This window comes from Mastigoproctus giganteus, chromosome 8 (assembly GCF_048544385.1).
Source record: "Mastigoproctus giganteus isolate SK-2022 chromosome 8, ASM4854438v1, whole genome shotgun sequence".
In the NCBI taxonomy this organism is placed as follows: domain Eukaryota; kingdom Metazoa; phylum Arthropoda; class Arachnida; order Uropygi; family Thelyphonidae; genus Mastigoproctus; species Mastigoproctus giganteus.
This window is the reverse complement of record NC_143582.1, coordinates 132,822,995-132,840,678: the sequence shown is the minus strand read 5'-3', so window position 1 is coordinate 132,840,678 and position 17,684 is coordinate 132,822,995. Positions and strand designations below refer to the sequence as shown.

The 17,684-nt window shown below is 38.4% G+C and overlaps 1 protein-coding gene across 3 annotated transcripts in view; it reads right to left on the bottom strand.

Moving 5' to 3' along the window:
• Nucleotides 1–17,684, bottom strand: part of LOC150081827 (LIM domain kinase 1-like) — a 360,820-nt gene that overhangs the window by 296,445 nt on the left and 46,691 nt on the right. For all 3 annotated transcript variants that reach the window (XM_090378920.1, XM_090378921.1, XM_090378922.1), the window contains one exon: nucleotides 5,350–5,485. In XM_090378920.1, the coding sequence (XP_090235046.1) occupies nucleotides 5,350–5,485 (136 nt within the window). The remainder of the gene's footprint in view (nucleotides 1–5,349; nucleotides 5,486–17,684) is intronic.

The following is a 17,684-nucleotide window of genomic DNA, read 5'->3' as shown; positions in this document are numbered from 1 at the left end:
ACTGCGTTTAACGTTACTAAATAGTGACGGCTGCTTCATACATTTTAACCAATGGTATTAAAGAGCGAGAGTAATATTTAACCAATGATAGCTAAAGCGGAAATAGATCCCTCAATTGTTCAGCTACGTTAGCCGCCCTCAAAGATAGCTACAGGTATGCTGTCAGTTCTTCCTCAGTTATGAGACATTATCTCGTTAATAATTGTAGTCTGAGTTCACGTTTGCTCTATTTTTGTTTGTGCTAATTTATAATTCTGCATTTCTCATAAAGTAAAAAATTTTGTGCTTTGGCAGTTATTTATTTTTTGAGTGAAATTTGATAATGGGTCCAAAGAGAAGTGAACAGCGGAATAATTCAGGAAAGAAACACATTTGGTTGAGCATAGAAAAGAAGAAAGAAATTATAGAAAGCGCGTGTTGTTTGGTTTTTAGGAGCATTAGCAACTAAGGCCATATTGCTCCGAGGATATGCGATGGTCAATCCCTGACCTTTCCGCATCCTCCATATTTGCTGGTGACGGGCTCGAACCCAGGTGTAATCAAGAAGCGTGTGCTATGCACTGCTGCTCCTTCCCACCTGGCTACAGAGGCACCTAGAAAAAGTGCAGAAAGGTAGAACAATTACAGATGTAGCTCAAGAGTATGGCGTCCCTAGGTCAACCATGGCAACTTTTTGGCAACAAAGAGACAAGATTATAGGTGCTAGGGTGTTTGCTGGAGCAATGAAAATTTCTGACAGAAACAGATCTTTAATCAATGAAGAAATGGAAAATCTGCTTCTTACCTGGATTAGAGAAAGACAGATGAAAGGTGATCCAGTAACTCAGGCAATGATCTGTGAGAAGGCTAGGTTAATTTTTGAAGAATTGCAAAAGAAAATTCCAGGACCTATCTCAGATCAAACTGATGAATTCAAGGCAAGTCGTGGGTGGTTTCACAGATTCAAAGGTAGAACAGGTATCCGTAGTGTTCTCAGACATGGGGAAGCAGCTAGTGCAGATAAAAAGGCTGCAGAAGAGTTTGTGAAAAAATTTGAAGATTTAATCATGAAGGAAGGCTACTTTGCCGCAGCAAATTTTTAACGGGAATGAAACTGGGTTATTTTGGAAGGCGCTTATCAAATCGAACATACATCACGCAAGAAGAAGTGACGCTCCCAGGACATAAGTCTATGAAAGATATGCTTACCTTGTTATTAGCAGCAAATGCAAGCGGAGACTTTAAAGTAAAGCCACTTCTCGTTTACCACTTTAAAAATCCTCGCTGCTTTGGGAAGAAAATCATCAAGTCCAAACTGCCAGTGATGTGGAGATCCAATGCAAAAGCCCGGGTAGACCAGAAAGTCTTCAAAGATTGGATTTTTGAGGAGTTTGCCCCAAGCGTAAAAAAATTCCTCATTGACAACAATTTACCTTTGAAAGCACTGCTGATTCTTGACAATGCTAGTGCCCACCCCCAAGCCTTGGCAAACATTCTTGAAATTGACTTTGATTTCATCAAAGTCCAGTTTTTGCCTCCAAACACCACATCACTGATCCAACCCATGGATCAAGAAGTAATTGCCTGTTTTAAAAAACTTTACACCAAGGCTTTGTTTTCACAGCTTTTTGACGTGACTCATCCTTATGATAAGACACTGAAGGAGCTCTGAAAGACTGAGTTCAATATTCTTCACGCCATTTCCTTTATTAAAACTGCCTGGGAGGGAGTGACACAGAGGACGCTTCGTGCAGAATGGAAGAAACTTGTTCCTTCCTTTTTTCGGAATGACAACAATGCAGTCCAAGCCGCTGAAGAATCAGAAGCAACTGTGGCCATGCGAGAAATCATTTCGACAGCGGAGAACGATGACGAACCAACCATGGAAGAACTCAAAACACTCAGCGAACAGGAAGCAAAAGAGAGCGAAAAGGAAATTTCACTTGAAGAAGAAGAAGACAGGGAAAAAGGGCTGATGCCAACAGCTGCCATTAAAGAAATTTTATTCCATTGGGAGAAGGTGCAGTCTGCTTGTTTAAAATGGCACCCCAAAACTGCTGTTGTAACTAGAATGACAGACTTGTTTAACAACACTACTATGCATCACTTCAAGGCTATCTTGAAAAAGAGGGAGAGACAGTCCACCCTTGATCAATTCCTCATCCCCATTCAAGCCAAGAGGAGAAGAGAAAGGGTAGAACAAGATAAATAAAACATCCTTCCAACATCTAAGGCTCAATGAAATGTATGTACTCATTATGTATTTTGTAATTTCGTTTATTATATGGTAGAATATAATAAAGTCAATAATACTGTGTATTTCTCTCCGACAACGAATTAATCAATTTTCCATAAACTTATAGGGAAAATATTGACCCGCAATTCGACTCTAATTCGGCGACGGATTATAGTCGAATTGCGAGGCACCACTGTATAGTCATTTTACCAGCAGATAAGGGATATTGAATGGTAGTTTTAAACCGGTCCAACTACAAACAAAAGCCCTATCTCTTTTACAAAACACCTCCAGCTATGAACCTGTACTCGACTCTCCCATGAAGATCTTATTATGATGGGAGACCAAATTAACAGCCTTGTCTACACCTGGTTTAAGTTGGGCAAAATCTCTGAATCCCAATTGGTGCCTACATGCCTCTGGATGCCAGATTCCAGTTCTACGGGGCGCCTCCGTAGCCAGGTGGGAAGGAGCAACACGCTTCTTGGTTAGACTGGGGTTCGAGCCCGTCACCACCAAATACGGAGGATGCGGAAAGGAATGACCACCGCATATCCCGGAACAATATGGCCTTAGTTGCTAATGCTCCTAAAAACCAAATAACAAACAACAAACCAGTTCTACGGGCTACCTTAGGTCCGCAAAGAAGGCGTGCCCTTACAACTTATTGTCTCCTGTTGTGGTTCCCCAATGTACTAGTTATCCAAGTTCCGATCCAGTCTGCTCTCGCCCTTGGTAGGCAAGGCTTCTCACATTTCCAGTGGAGAACATCTAAGCCTAGTCTCTAATCTATCCATCTCAGATGATCAGGTTATGGCCTCGTTCGACGTAGTGTCTCTCTTCACTTCAGTCCCAATCCAATTGGCCATCACAAAAAAAGATCATTTATGCAAAAGATCTCTTGGACAACGCCCAAACCCCGAGCAGCAAAACTTCCTTAACTGCTGATGACATCTGTACTGCCCTCAGGTTGTGCCATCATGCACGTTGAATGCCTTTACTGTCAAATTCACAATACAGCTTTAGGTGCACCCACTGATAGCTCAGTCATGGCAAAAATTGCAATGGAGGAACTGGAGAGTCGAGCATTTGTGGGTCTGCAAGATCCTATAGCCTTTTGGTGTCGCTACGTCAACATGTTTGTGATCATTCCCCGCTGGAGACAGACTTTTGTGTCACCTCAACTCTCTATCGCCCTTCCTTCAATTCACCATTGAACTGGAGTCAAGCAATCCCCCTTCCTTTCTTAGATTCCTTGGTTCAGCGAGAGGGCATGCGTTTAAAGACGTCGGTCTACTGCAAGCCAATGTGTGCTGGACAACTACCAGTCAGCACATGCTCGCAGCCAACTACTTGGCACCGCATTACTAACCCACACCAGGACCCACTCCAGGATAAAAGGAGCACTGAGATTGTTAAGATAAAAGCAGATCTGGAAAAATGCGGTTACCCTGTCAGGGCCTTAGATAGGGGTGACCTGCAAGCCTATGACTGTGTCGCCAACCCTAGAGCCACAGACAGTGACGACCCCCGACTGCCTTCATCCCATACTACCTGAAACTATCGACAACAACTTTCTAGGGCCTTACAGACTCATGGGATAAAGTGCTTGCAGCTTCTGGGCAGAAGATCGCGGTCCCTCATTTTGAGTGTTATGACACCAATTCCCCCACTCCTACAGAACAGCTTGGTGTACTGCATTTCCTGCACTCGCTGCTACATAGGTGAAACTGGCAGAAGACTTAGAAATCGAGTCTCTGAGCATGGGAAAGTAATTCGTTCCACGGGCATCGAACACTCAGTGACTGCTGAGCACTTTCTAATCTACCCATCGCAACATAGACCCACGCTGCAAAATTTTGATTATTGACTGACCCCCCCCCCCCATATGGCTGAAGTGTCTGGTTGGAATCTCCACATCCCATAAAAGAGATTGTATCCATTCCATCACTGAGGCAACCATCCTCCTAAATGACAAACATTGGCACCTGCAACCTAGCCAAACATTACAGCGACAACCACAAGCCTCTACTTCCAAAACTAATTGTTGCCTGCACCTGTATCAAACAGTTTCCACCTCACATGACCACAATAGGTGAGCACATGACATTCTGTATTTTGTTAATAACGCTTATAACTGAAGAAGGGGGTCTTCCATCCGAAAGCTATTGTGATTTATTACTTTTATTTTTGGTTTTATTCTAATTTGTTCCAAGTTTATTAAAGGAATTTTACCTCAACCTGTTTTTATTTTATCCATTTTTCTCAGCGATACTGCATTTTATATTTAGTAAGGCTTTATTTGTGCTTATTTTTTCAACTTTCTTCCAACTAATTGGTAAAATGATAGATCCCAACCAAATGTATACCATGTATGTGTTGAATGCTATGGATTTATTCCATTTTTCCAATCAGATGGAAGAAAATTGGAAAAATAATCACTAATAAAAGACTTAAATATCATCTAGTGGATAAAGCCAGAATTATGAACTTCTGAACATAAATGACAGAATGGTGCCAGCATACCTATTCTACATAGAATAATCCATGAGAATAATCATAGTTTGCTCACCTCTCTTGGAAGCAGCTCTCATAATTAAAAAGAAGGGAAAAGTGTCAATGCAAACAATTTGCTACATGGAACCATTCCTAAAGTCTGTTTACAAGAAGTTACACGAATGACGGCATGAGGTAAAGATCAACCCAGAAAGCACTTCTATCATATAACTGTCCACAGCTGCTGAACTGAAATGAAGTTTATTACTACTGATCAGGACTTTGGAATCTCCTTTAAAAGGTACCGATAACTACTGCAGGACTGGAATTTTTTAAATATATATATTTTTTTTTTATGGAAGGTCGTGTACAAATTCCACCTCTATATCCATAGAGGCTAAGATTAAACACACTTAAGGCTCTATTTATTGATTACTAATGAAGAAGCACTTTGAAATGTTTGGCCAAGTAACTCTGTTAATGCACATTAAATTCTTCCATTCTATTGCACTTATAGTGTAAACGTCTTCAAAGAAAGGTATCAAAGAAATGTAATATAGATTCAAAGGCTACATCAATCAAGTTAACACAAAAAAAATAGCAATAATAAAGCATAATATCATATGCCATAACCTTACCATTACAGGGCCAGTGATAATATCATTACAGTCTTGGCAAGCCTCACCATATTTAGTCCAGTAATCACTTTTGCAAAAAAGTAAACCATCTTTCTCAAAGTACCAATTAGTTAGAGTCACATCGCAAACAGAACACCTATGACAAATAATCACAAAAAAACATGTGAAACAAATGATTTTTAAGGAAAAGGAAAAAAAAAATGATCAATGGCGTAAATCCTCTTATAATTTCATAAGTACATTGTTACTATATAATTTCACACTGCTGATTAACCTATGAAATTAAATATCTATTTTGAAGATCTTTAAATAAAAACACTTTTAAAGGCAGGAAAACATTCAATCCAAATTGTTTTGACTAATCTTGCAGCTATTTTTATTTTTATTATCAATGCAATCTAAACTCAGCTATTCAATGGGCAGTCTTAAATTTCCCTTGCATAGATCAAATGATATTTCAAAACAATACAGTATACAAAGAACCAACTAGACTATTTTACATTCCAAATTCTGGACAATGATAAAAACTTTCTCTACATTCAAAATAGTTTAATGTCAATAAAATATATAAGAAAAATGCATGGGATGCATATAAATTATCAGGTGACACAGAAGCTTATGGTAGATATGAGCTGGTCTGTAATCAAGTCACAAGAAGCATGCAAAAGCTTGATGAAATTTACTGGTAAAGGTACTTTGCCATAACGGCATTTGTATTGTTGCTCACTCAGTTGTTTGTTTGTTTGTTTGTTATTTGGTTATAAAACCTTGGGAGGTGCATTATACCATAGAAGCCAATGCACCAACAACTAACAAAAAAAAAAAAAGAGCTCTTAAGAAACATAAGCAATCAATAGTATGATCGTTTAAAATGGATCTAATTTTGATACATACAGTATTTGATTAGGCAAAGAAAATACCCTTTCGGATTCTATTCTGGTACTGAGATAATCATAGATGATCTCAATCCATATTTTCTAGGCTTTGAACTTTTTTGGCAAAAATAGTAAAAAGTATTTCCTTAATTTCCAACTCAAGTACATCTTTTAAAATCTCATTGGAGTCAGGCAATTTCTTATTTTGGAAAGAATTTGGGGAACACTGATGATCTGTTCCATGTTGGTCTTCCATGGTTGAATTATGTTCATCATTTTCTGAAGGAGAAAGATGTTTTATTCAGCGAAGTATAACTTTCACTATAGTATCTTTACTGAGTCTGGGAGAGAGAGCAAAGAGTGTGGATAAGGAATTCTTCACATATATAAATTCAAAGAAGAGAAGGACAAATCAGATCGGATGCATATGTCATTGCATGGGATAGTATTAGATACCCCGACTGATGTTGCAGATGAACTCGACGGTTACATTGCATCGATATTTACAGAAGAAAAACCCTTCACGTCAATGAGAAATTAATGGAGTGAAGTTGAAAAAAATGTAATTAAATGATGTTGAAATTTCACATGTTGATTTACTCGCCCATGGGCAAGTAAGGTTCCTGTGGTTGATGACATATACCCTATAATCTTAAAGGAGGTGGCAAGTGAGTGCATTGAACCATTAAGGCTAGTTATGAGAGCATCACTGGACTCTGGAGAGGTTCCTTTGGATTGGTGTAAATTGGAACATAAAGGCAGTTCTAGGAGTGTCATGGGAAATTACCGATCGGCCAGTCTAACTTCAGTAGTAGGGAAAATCATGGAGGCAATGATCATGGGTGGAATTCAGGATCATTTAGATGGAAATGGAATTCTGTAGGATACACAGCATGGTTTTGTAAAGGGAAAATAATGTTTAACAAATCTGGTTAGCCATTTTGACAGGTCACTCGTGAGCTGGATTTAGAGAATAATTTCGACATTGCTTATTTAGATATCAGCAAAGCAGTTGACTCAGTCCCACATGAATGGTTACTTTATAAGTTGGAGCAGGGAGGAATCGTAGGGAAAATCCTTAGATGGATAGCACGATGGCTTGAGGGCACCAGGCAGGAGGTTGTGATAAATAGTTATTTCTCAGATTGGGTTAATGTAAGAAGCAGGGTTCCCCAAGGATCAGTACTGGGACCACTGTTTTTTGATTTTTTATTCATATTCAATGTTAAAATTAGCGGACCCCAGAGTTTCTCCCATTAGCCGCTCGTAAATGGCCAGGATCAAATTACATCTTGCCTCACCTCCAGAGGTCAAGACTGTAAGTGTTGATTTTGATTATTTTAAATAACATCTATGAAGGGATATAAGGTGTGATGTCTAAACTTGCAGATGATGTAAAGATCAGTAGAGTAGTTAATGATCACCGCCAAGTAGAGCTTCTTCAGAGTGACCTAGATAGACTTCCGGGATGGTCAGAAGAGTGGCAGCTATATGCTTTAATTCAGCAAAATGCAAGGTCTTACAACTGGGGAACAGCAACCCCAAAATAACTTATACACTTGGTGGAGCTGAACTAAAGTTAGTAGTGGAGGAACGGGACTTGGGAGTTACGATATGGTCAGACATATATGAAGTTATCCGAGAATTGTGGACAGGTTGCAATGTTGTATGGTGTCCTCTCGATGAATTATCGAACATTTACTAGTAGAGATAAGGACGTCATAATCACATAAAGGTGATTTTATAACCTTTATGTGATCAGATTATAAACTATTTTTTTTTTTAAATTAGTACCGAAAAACCAGTATTTTTGTATCAATACCGGTCGGAAAAAAATTACCGGTATCCCAGTTTGTAAGCCCTAGGTATGGGGAAGCGATTTGTAGAAGAAAAAAAATTAGTTCAAATTTCTGCCACCATGGGGAGAAATTGGCACTGTAAACATGAGATGGTTGATTAATTGATGGATTATGATTTTATTGGTGCATTAGCGTCTAAGGCTATTATGTGCCAGGAGATAATTATACCAGTTTAAAAATAGTAAAAATGAGATGGAATACTTAACTTAGGATTAGATTTTAATATCAGACCTTAGAAATTTTCAGACATTGTTCTATGTGCTTTCCTTCACTTGAGATGACATTCTGAAAACGGAGGACTGCATGTGACACAGTTTGGTGTAGCATCTCATTGGGGATGTTGAATGCTTGCTTTCAAATCGACAAGCGTCTGTATTCCGTCACAGTAAATTCTGTCTTTCAGGTATCCCCATAGTCAGAAATCACAGGGATTGAAATCTGCTGATCAGGCTGGCCAGAACTGCAGAAAATTTCTAGAAATGATGCGATAATTTCCGAATGTTGAATGGAGCAGTTGCTTCACTTCTCGATTAATGTGGCACCACCTTGCATGAAAACTATGGTCACCAAGCATAGGCTTTCTTGCAGAGCAGGAATAATGTGATCACAGTATTGTGCACTATTTACCCTACACCTTACGGGGCCACGAGGTGTAGATGCTACAAAGAAAAATGGTCCGATTATAAACTCTGCTGTGAATCCAAACCATACTGTAATGTATGGACTTCACAGTGGTCTTTCATGCACAGCAGATGGACAAGAAGTTCCCCATATTTGGGGTTTGTGCATTTACAGTTATCCGAAGAGTGAAATGTGTCTCATCAGACCACAAGATCATTCAGGCCCATGTATAGTCAAGTTCCATACAAGCCAGAAATCGTAGAGCAAAGTCTATTCATTGTTGCTAATCACAAGACTTTAGTTCTTGCACTACGCAAATGTTGTATGGGAACCAGCGTAAAATTATTCGAAGCACTTTACGTGAAGTAGACCAAGGAAGGTTCAAGTCTCTTGACACAACTCTGGCACTACTGACTGGTAGTCTTTCGCATTCTGACCATTGCAACCGCCACTTCATCCACTACCTCAGTTCCAATATGTGGTTGTCCCCTGCCTAGAATTACACCTAACTTCCCGGTCACTTCAAATTTGTTTATTAGTTTTCAAAGCCCCACTGACGTCAAAGGTCCTTTACGCAAACCTTTAAGTTTCCGATATTCACGTAGTGCTGCATTAGTGTTACTAAAATTCTGGTAGAACAATTTTACTAAAAGGGCACATTCCTGTTTTGTAAGAGCCATAATGGTTATTGACAGTAGTGTTGGCATTTCTGTTTTTATCTTACTGGATGTCATTTGCATAAGCAACATGTTTTGAAGTAAATGACAACTTTTACACATGTGCAGAGGCATTTTCCCCTGGTGGCAGAAATTTGAACTAATTTTTTTCTCCCACAAATCACTTCCCTATACCCTAAATGACATACCCACCGATTTTCACAGCACTGACTCTAACCGTTTTGACACTGGGGTCTCCTGAATAAGGAAACTTATTTTATAACCACGCGGTGTATATATACAGAGTTTTAAGAAAGTTTTTGAAAATTTTATAAATTTACTGTGATGCAAAGTACAGTTCTCTGCAGTGAGGTAATAGCAACCTCTCCAAGTTTTATTTAAATCATAAATGACTATGAACGAATCGTGGATACATCACTTCGATTCAGAAACAAAACAGGTTTCAAACAATGGAAACATCCATCATCATCAACCGACTATGCTGACAGCTTTTTTCACAGCAAGAAATTCTGTTATAATGTGTTATACACATTCAGATGACATGCCCACTGTATTGAACTGTCACTCGTCACCAGATTATGCACACTGAACAATTCCTAGAGTGATGGACATTGCACGTCTTCCACAGCATGGGACATCTTCCAGACTCTCCCTCCCTTATTTTAATTCAGCGGCCCACTTCTTGACCATGAAACAAGAAGGGGCATCCTCCCCCATCCTATACTGTATGACTGCAGAGTAACCAATTTTGTCCATCGTTCATCATTTACACAACTTAATTGATTTCAGGACTTATAATTAAAAAAAGACATTATTGAAACTTGGTGGATTACTATTTGAGGTGCTATACATTAAGTACAGAGATTTTTAACATTGAATCACTACCATTCCATACTCAGGTCATGAACTTTTCAACTGGCTCTCATATCAAAAATTACAATTTTGGTACAGAGCAGAGTAAATTTAAAGCGAGTTTTTCTTGCAGAATAGGTCATAAAGATGAACTACTTCAAGAACCACACCGTTGCAACTTCTTTTAAAGAAATTTGATGGCTATTCTGTAATAGACAATAAGAGCATTGTTGACAGAAAGAAGCCTGTGGTGTCTGTGAGGATGTCAAAATTATTGCATATGTACAGAAAGCAATCATTTATAGCCCAAGAATATTTGTAAAATAATTGACAAATAGCTAGATTAAAGAATGAAGAATGTGGAAGAAACATTTCCCAACAACATAAGCATTAGTAAAGGCATATGATGAAAGAAAGCAAGCTTATACAGCATCAGCCAAAAAAAACGAACCTTCCAATTTCACCCATCCATTCGCTTCAAATGTTTGTCTAGTTCTGCCTTGAATTTATTTACGCTGTCAACTTCTACAACGACAGATGGAAGTTTGTTCCAGCAATCAACCACCTGCTGACTAAAGGCAAATTTCAACACATCTATTCTACAACTGTCTTTCCTCAATTTGAATTTATGTCCCCTCAATCAATTAACCTGGGCAAGAGGAAGAATCCCATCAGCATTGAGCTTTCTCAAACCATTCGAGGCTTTATACACCTCAATAAGATCACATCGCAGCTGCCTACTCTCCAGCACTGTATTTTGCAAAACTAAAGCCTTTCTTTGTAAGAACAACCCTTTGTTCCATTCATTAATCTTGTTGCCCTTCTCTGCAGTCGTTACAGCAGCTCTACATCCTTCCTAAAATCAGGCCTCCAGACCTGTATACAGTACTCAAGGTGTGGCCTGACAATGCCTTATACAAGTGGATAATCACCTCCTTATCACTGCTAGTAAAATTCCTGTATATCATTGACAAGAGACCATGAGCTACTCTTGCGGACCGTCTACACTGCTCAGAAAACTTCATTTCTCACTGCACAATTAACCCCAGGTCCTTTTCATTCTCTACCACACTGAGTGCAGTACTACCACCCTGAGTGCAACCCTGAGTTGATACATTACTCTGGGGTTACTGCTACCCATACGCAGTAGTTTACATTTGTCAATGTTAAACTTCAGTTGCCACCTGTCAGCGCATCTACTCAACTTTTCTAGATACTGTTGCATTAGTGTACTGTCATTAGTGTCATTAACAACTCTTCCAACCTTGGATCATCTGCAAACCTAGACATTAAACCTAATATACCTTCATCTTTATCATTAATAAATACAGAAAACAACAATGGATCCAACACTGCACCCTGAGGGAGTCCACTAATAACATTAGTCCACTTAGAGTAGCGTGTGCGTGTGTGTCCATTGATCATCATTCTGTCTTCTCCGACTCAACCATCCCCTTTATCCATAGCAGCAATTTGCCCTTAATGCCATACTGCTCCAATTTGTATAATAGTCTTCATGTGCAACAGTATCAAAAGCTTTCCTAAGATATAAGTATATGATATCAAAATTATTTTTTGCATCTAGTTCCTTTGTTATCACATCATAGTATCCAATCAAATTGGTCAGACAAGACTTCCCCTTAACAAACACATGCTGTGTCCAAACCACAACTGAAATCTTGTTTAGACGATCCTGCAGTGCTTCTTTAACTAGTGCCTCCATTAATTCCCCGAAACAGAAGTTAAAATAACAGGTCTGTAATTACTTGTGTCACCCTTTGATCCTCCTTTGTGAATCGGGGTCACATTTGTACATCTCCAGTCCATGGAAGTTCTCATAATTATGGCTAGGAGTTTGCTTACTTCCTTTGCTGCTTCCTTTAATATAACTGGATAGATCCCATCCACCCCAGGTGCCTTTCTTATGTTTATTTTCAACAATTTCGGCTCCATTGTGCACTTAGTTATTACAAAATCATTTAGCTCACTGCCAGAGTTTAATAAACTTATGGCATTTCCCTCCTTGAATAACTCATAATGTGCTTTGTTATTATTGAATAACAGTAACATATCTTTCGAGACGGTAGAAATTTAAACGGCCTGTGAAATATAGATGCAAAATACTCATTCAGTTTGTTAGCTACCTGAGCAGGATCATCAACAATTGAACCATCAATATTGAGTGGACCAATCTGATTCATCTCCTTACTTCTAGAATTTACATAAGAAAATAATTCTTTGCTGTTTTTATTTGCTTTTTTTTTTTTTTTTTTTCTCTCTTTGTTAGTTGTTGGCGCATCGGTTTCTGTGGCAATAATGCACCTCCAAAGGTTTTTTGCAGTACTCTTGATCCAAGCCCTAGGCGGGATTCGAACCCACGACCTTTGGGTTGCCAGGCAGGCACTTTACCCACCCGGCTAGCCTGGTCGGCATTTTTATTTGCATCCTTTGACAAAGATTTCTCGTAATCTCCCTTTGTCTGCCTAATCTCCTTTGTGACTTGATTACAAACCAGCTTATATCTTCCATGAGCTTCTGTGTCACCTGTTAATTAATATGTATTACATGCATTTTTCTTTTCTGTCACATGTCTCATTAGTTCATCTGACATCCATTTAGGCCTAAATCTTGAACAATATTTCTTAGTTGGTATGAAAAGCCTAGTAGCTTCCAAGATTAATTCTTTGAATGCTTCCCATTTAGAATTTGCTGTTGGTTCCACCGTATAGAATTTAAAAACTGATTCAGATCACCGTAGTCACCTTTACGAAAGCAAAAACCCTTCCCTTTACCCTTGATGGTAGTTACCTCTTCGAGTAAATCCCACTTCAGCAAATTGTGATCACTGCCACCTAGTGGTTCCTTTATCTGCAGATTCTTAATGCATGAAGAATCATTACTGATAATCAGATCAAGACTATTACTCCCTCTGGTTGCCTCTCAAACATGCTGCTGTAGAAAACAATCGTCCAATAAATCCGCAAAAGCCTGCTATTGTGCAAGTGACAAACCCACAAGTTCCAGTCAATATATGGGAAATTAAAACCCCGCTGCTATGTATTTTTTCTCTAAAATGTAATATATTATTATGTATTTGTCCTCTGCAATCTGCTTAACTGAAAATTCAGATAATAGGGGTCCAGATAATCAAGGTTTCTACTGTACCATCAACCAGCAGTGCTTTAGAGGGTGGTGATAGGCACCTGACAGGTGCCTGACTTTTTTTTTAACTTAAAAAATATTTTTTTTTTCAGCTTAGACAATACCAGTATTTCATCTTTTCTTCATGAATTACAATACTTACTGTAATTTTTTATTTCTAAATAAAAAATTAAATAATTAAAAATGCTATGTTTGCTGCACCTTTTATTAAAAAAAAAAAAAGGTATGTATATAATACTTCTGTGAAAAGTAAAAAAGAAAAATGTTCTGATTAAAGTGAAAATATAAACATGAATCTTTTAAGCTGAAAAAATAAGACTATTCTGGTAATTTTTCACTTTAAAAGAATTCAGATTGTGAGATGCCTACTTATTTCTGGAAATATAAAATTACAAACTGTATTACTGTAGGTAGCAATATGAAATTGCTACGCACAGTAATACATAGACAAATATCATGTTTCACGTTCTTGGCTTTATCACACAGAAACAATAACAAATCTTTCAAGACTGTAGATATTTAAATGGCTTGTGAGAAGGGAAAAGCAAGTAACCTCGAACAAACACATAATTCAAAATTTTGTAACAGTATTATCACCTGTCATGTATCATGCACCCTTCAAGAAAAATAGGTGCAAAGAGGGCACCTATTTTTCTGCATGCATCAACCTGAGAGGTTGATTTGCAAAAACCATAAAAAATCACTTTGGAAATTTCTGAAACTATTGCAATAAAAGTTTGTCCATGCTTAGGAATAAATTCAGTCCTGTCTTGATTCCCGTCTCACTCTGGCTCAATAAAAATAACTTGTTTCTAAACCCGTTAAAATGTAAATTATGTCGCTTTCGCTCAAATCGTGTAGTTAGACCCTCCGTCCTTACTGATTACTTTATTGGAAACTCTTTAATTGCAAGTACTGATTTGTTTAAGGATTTAGGTGTCTTATTTTAATCTGACCTTCATCCCTCTTCCCACATTGATCATGTAATATCTCACACTTCTAAACTTCTTGGATTAATCAAGCGTTCTTCCTCTGTTTTCAAGAGTGACAAAGTTATAATTCTTTTCTAGAAGCAGCTTATACTTCCCATTTTTGATTATTGTGATATTATCTGGTCCCCATAACAGGAATATCTTTCTCACAGACTTAAGAGAATTCAAATTAAATTCATTAAATTCTTATGCTATGGAAATCACATTGCCTTTCACCATCAAAATTATGGAGCTCTTTGTGGTCGCTTCAGAATCATTCCTCTTCACTCTAGACGACAACTCCATGGGTCTCCTTTTGTCTACAATATCATAAACTCTGTTATTGATTCTCCATCTCTTCTTGAACAAATATCTTTCACTATACCCCATTTGAATGCTCGTTATAAAATTAATTTCTCACTGCCTGTTCCTTGTACTCATCACTTACTTGGTATCCTGAAAGAGGCCTCTGAGGTCGGGAAAACTCATGTCTAAGAATATATAAATTCATACACCGACCATTGAATAAAATTTAAAATTTTAATATGACTACAATCTTTACAAAAAAAAAAAAAAAAATTTACAATAAACTATTACGGAATGCTAAAAACTGTAATAAAAAAGATCATTTACAATAAAATTTGCTAAAATATAAAACATTAAAAGCGCTAAAAATCTGAAGCTTTCGGGAGCGTCAGCTCCCTTCTTCAACAGTGATATAACTTCCTGCAACATCTCCTTAAGTAGCAGGCTCACGGTACCTCCACACGTGGTATTTCTCCACGTGGTTCAATCGGCACATGGTCAGAACTGGAAGCGGAAATGTCTCGGGAACGTGGCAAAGAAAATCGTTCATCCGACCTTAATATAATTGTTTCAAAGATAGGATTAATACGTATACCTCTATCTCTGTTTATTGTATTCCTACTGGATGAACTAATCCGTAAACCCTCGAGCCATTTACGCTCCCAGTATCCATGTGCACGATCCAAAATAATAGCGTCCTCCGGGGAGATTTGATGCTGCTTCTCCCAAAAATGTTCGGCCACAGCAGACTTGTTGTATTCAGCGGTTCTTATGGCATTTAAATGTTCCCCCAGACGATCCCTGAGCCATCGTTTTGTTTCCCCCACATAACACTCCCCACAATCCGGGCATTCTATGCCCGGATTGTGGGGAGTGTTATGTGGGGGAAACAAAATGACGGCTCAGGGATCGTCTGGGGGAACATTTAAATGTCATAAGAACAAATAAATAAATAAATAAACAAGGACAGAAGTTGAAAAAGAAAGCAAGCAGAAGGAATGTGAATCTAAAAATTTAAAAAAAATTAAATATTAAACAAAAGGCGAATATAGCCATGATTACAAGCCAATTCGAGCCGATGGGAGAAGAGAGCGAGGCAATTACGTCACTACAAGTGCAATTAATTATTGACAACTGTGAACATAACGTTCACCTACCTCGTGCATGTGCTTCGCTGTCTAACATTTGATGTTCCATTATAACATTTTTTGTATATTAATGAATATTGTATATTTGTACAAATAGTTTAGTAATTTGTAAATATTTTATATATTTGTATAGTTTATAGTTTAGTTGGTTAGTTAAATGAATCATGTAGTTCATAGTTTTGCCACTTAAATGAATCCCATAGTTTGTAGTTTAGTTAAATGTTTTAGTCCTGCTCTTTCGGATACAACAATATTCCTCATGCATTATGGGAACCCAAAGCAAAAGGCCTTTTACTAAGTGACCTATGTGAATGCAGGTAAATAATCACATAGTGATATTTATTCAACCTTGAAATGTCGCACAGCACAAATGCACAGGTAAATAATTATATAGGTCAATTCCTGATTAGATGTCAATCGCAGCAACATAGTGTTTTTCTGTCTGGCGACACCGGGGGTCTCCGTGTTTTTACTCTGTGTAGAATACAATACTCTGCATAAGGCCAGGGTGTGTTCTAGTGTGCATTTTGTGAAGTATTATATTTGTGAAGTGTGGGTTGTGTTGTTCCTCTGGCCACTTAGCCTGGGGAACGTGGGGGGGGTCTTACTAAACTAAAATAGTTTAGTAATTTGTAAATATTTTAAATATCTGTATAGTTTGTAGTTTAGTTACTTAAATGAATCCCATAGTCTGTAGTTTAATTAAATGTTTTAGTCCTGCACTTTCGGATGCAACAATATTCCTCATGCATTATGAGAACCCAAAGCAAAAGGTCTTTTCCTAAGTGACCTATGTGAACGCAGGTAAATAATTACATAGTGATATTTATTCAACCTTGAAAATTCTGCACACGACAAATGCACAGGTAAATAATTACATAGGTCATTTCCTGATTAGATGTTGATCACAGTGACAGTGTTTTTTGTCTGGTGGCACCGGGGGTCTCCCCAACTCTGTGCAGAATAAAATACTCTGCATAAGGTCAGGGTGTGTGCTAGTGTTTTGTGAAGTGTGGGTTGTGTTGTTCCTCTGGCCACTTAGCCTGGGGTAGGGGTGTGGAGAGCCACTAACAACCTGAGTTGTTAGTGGCTCTCCACCACCACCATGGAGAAGCAGGCCAGGACACATTAGGAGAGAAGGAAGCTCTGGAGGGGTGAACCTTGCGGTAGCCTAGGCAACCAAGAAGAGCCCAAAAAAAAAAAAAAAAATTATTGGAAAGGAGATAATTGGGAGATAGGAAGAGGTTGGAATAAAAGGGGTAAAGAACAGAGGGGCAGTGTTGAGAACTCACCTGATTTAAAAGGGGAGACAGTAAGGGGACCCCTGGTATAGGACACCCATCTTGGTCCAGAGGATGGAAGTTGAAATTGGGTGGTGGGGGTGAGCCACCAAGCAAAAGGGGGTAGGGCCACACAAGGTGGGGGAAGGGAATAGGGAAAGAGACTCAGCCGCCCCAGGTGAGGTGGTTGGAATAAAAGAACATAGGGAAAGAGATTCCTATGGTGGAGCGTACTTTTGCAGTTTTGTCCCAGAACTGCAAAAAGCATGCTCAGCATCCCACTCATGCCACTAGGAAAAGCTACAGCATGGTGTCTGCTTGGATAACCATGAGGCCCCTGAGGGTCTGCATAGCCATCAGTCTGTCCAGTGAAGAGGCTAAGATAGAATATGCAATTAATAAATTTCATTCACTTAACATTCACACAATTTTACTTTTTATAGTTTTTTCTTAGACTTTCTATTTTCTTTTATATATTAGATTAGATATCGATCAGTGCATTTTGACAGCTGTATCTTTTACGTAGAAAAGATTTGACTTACTCCGTCATACTCTTCGTATTACATAGAAAAGCATGCACAGGG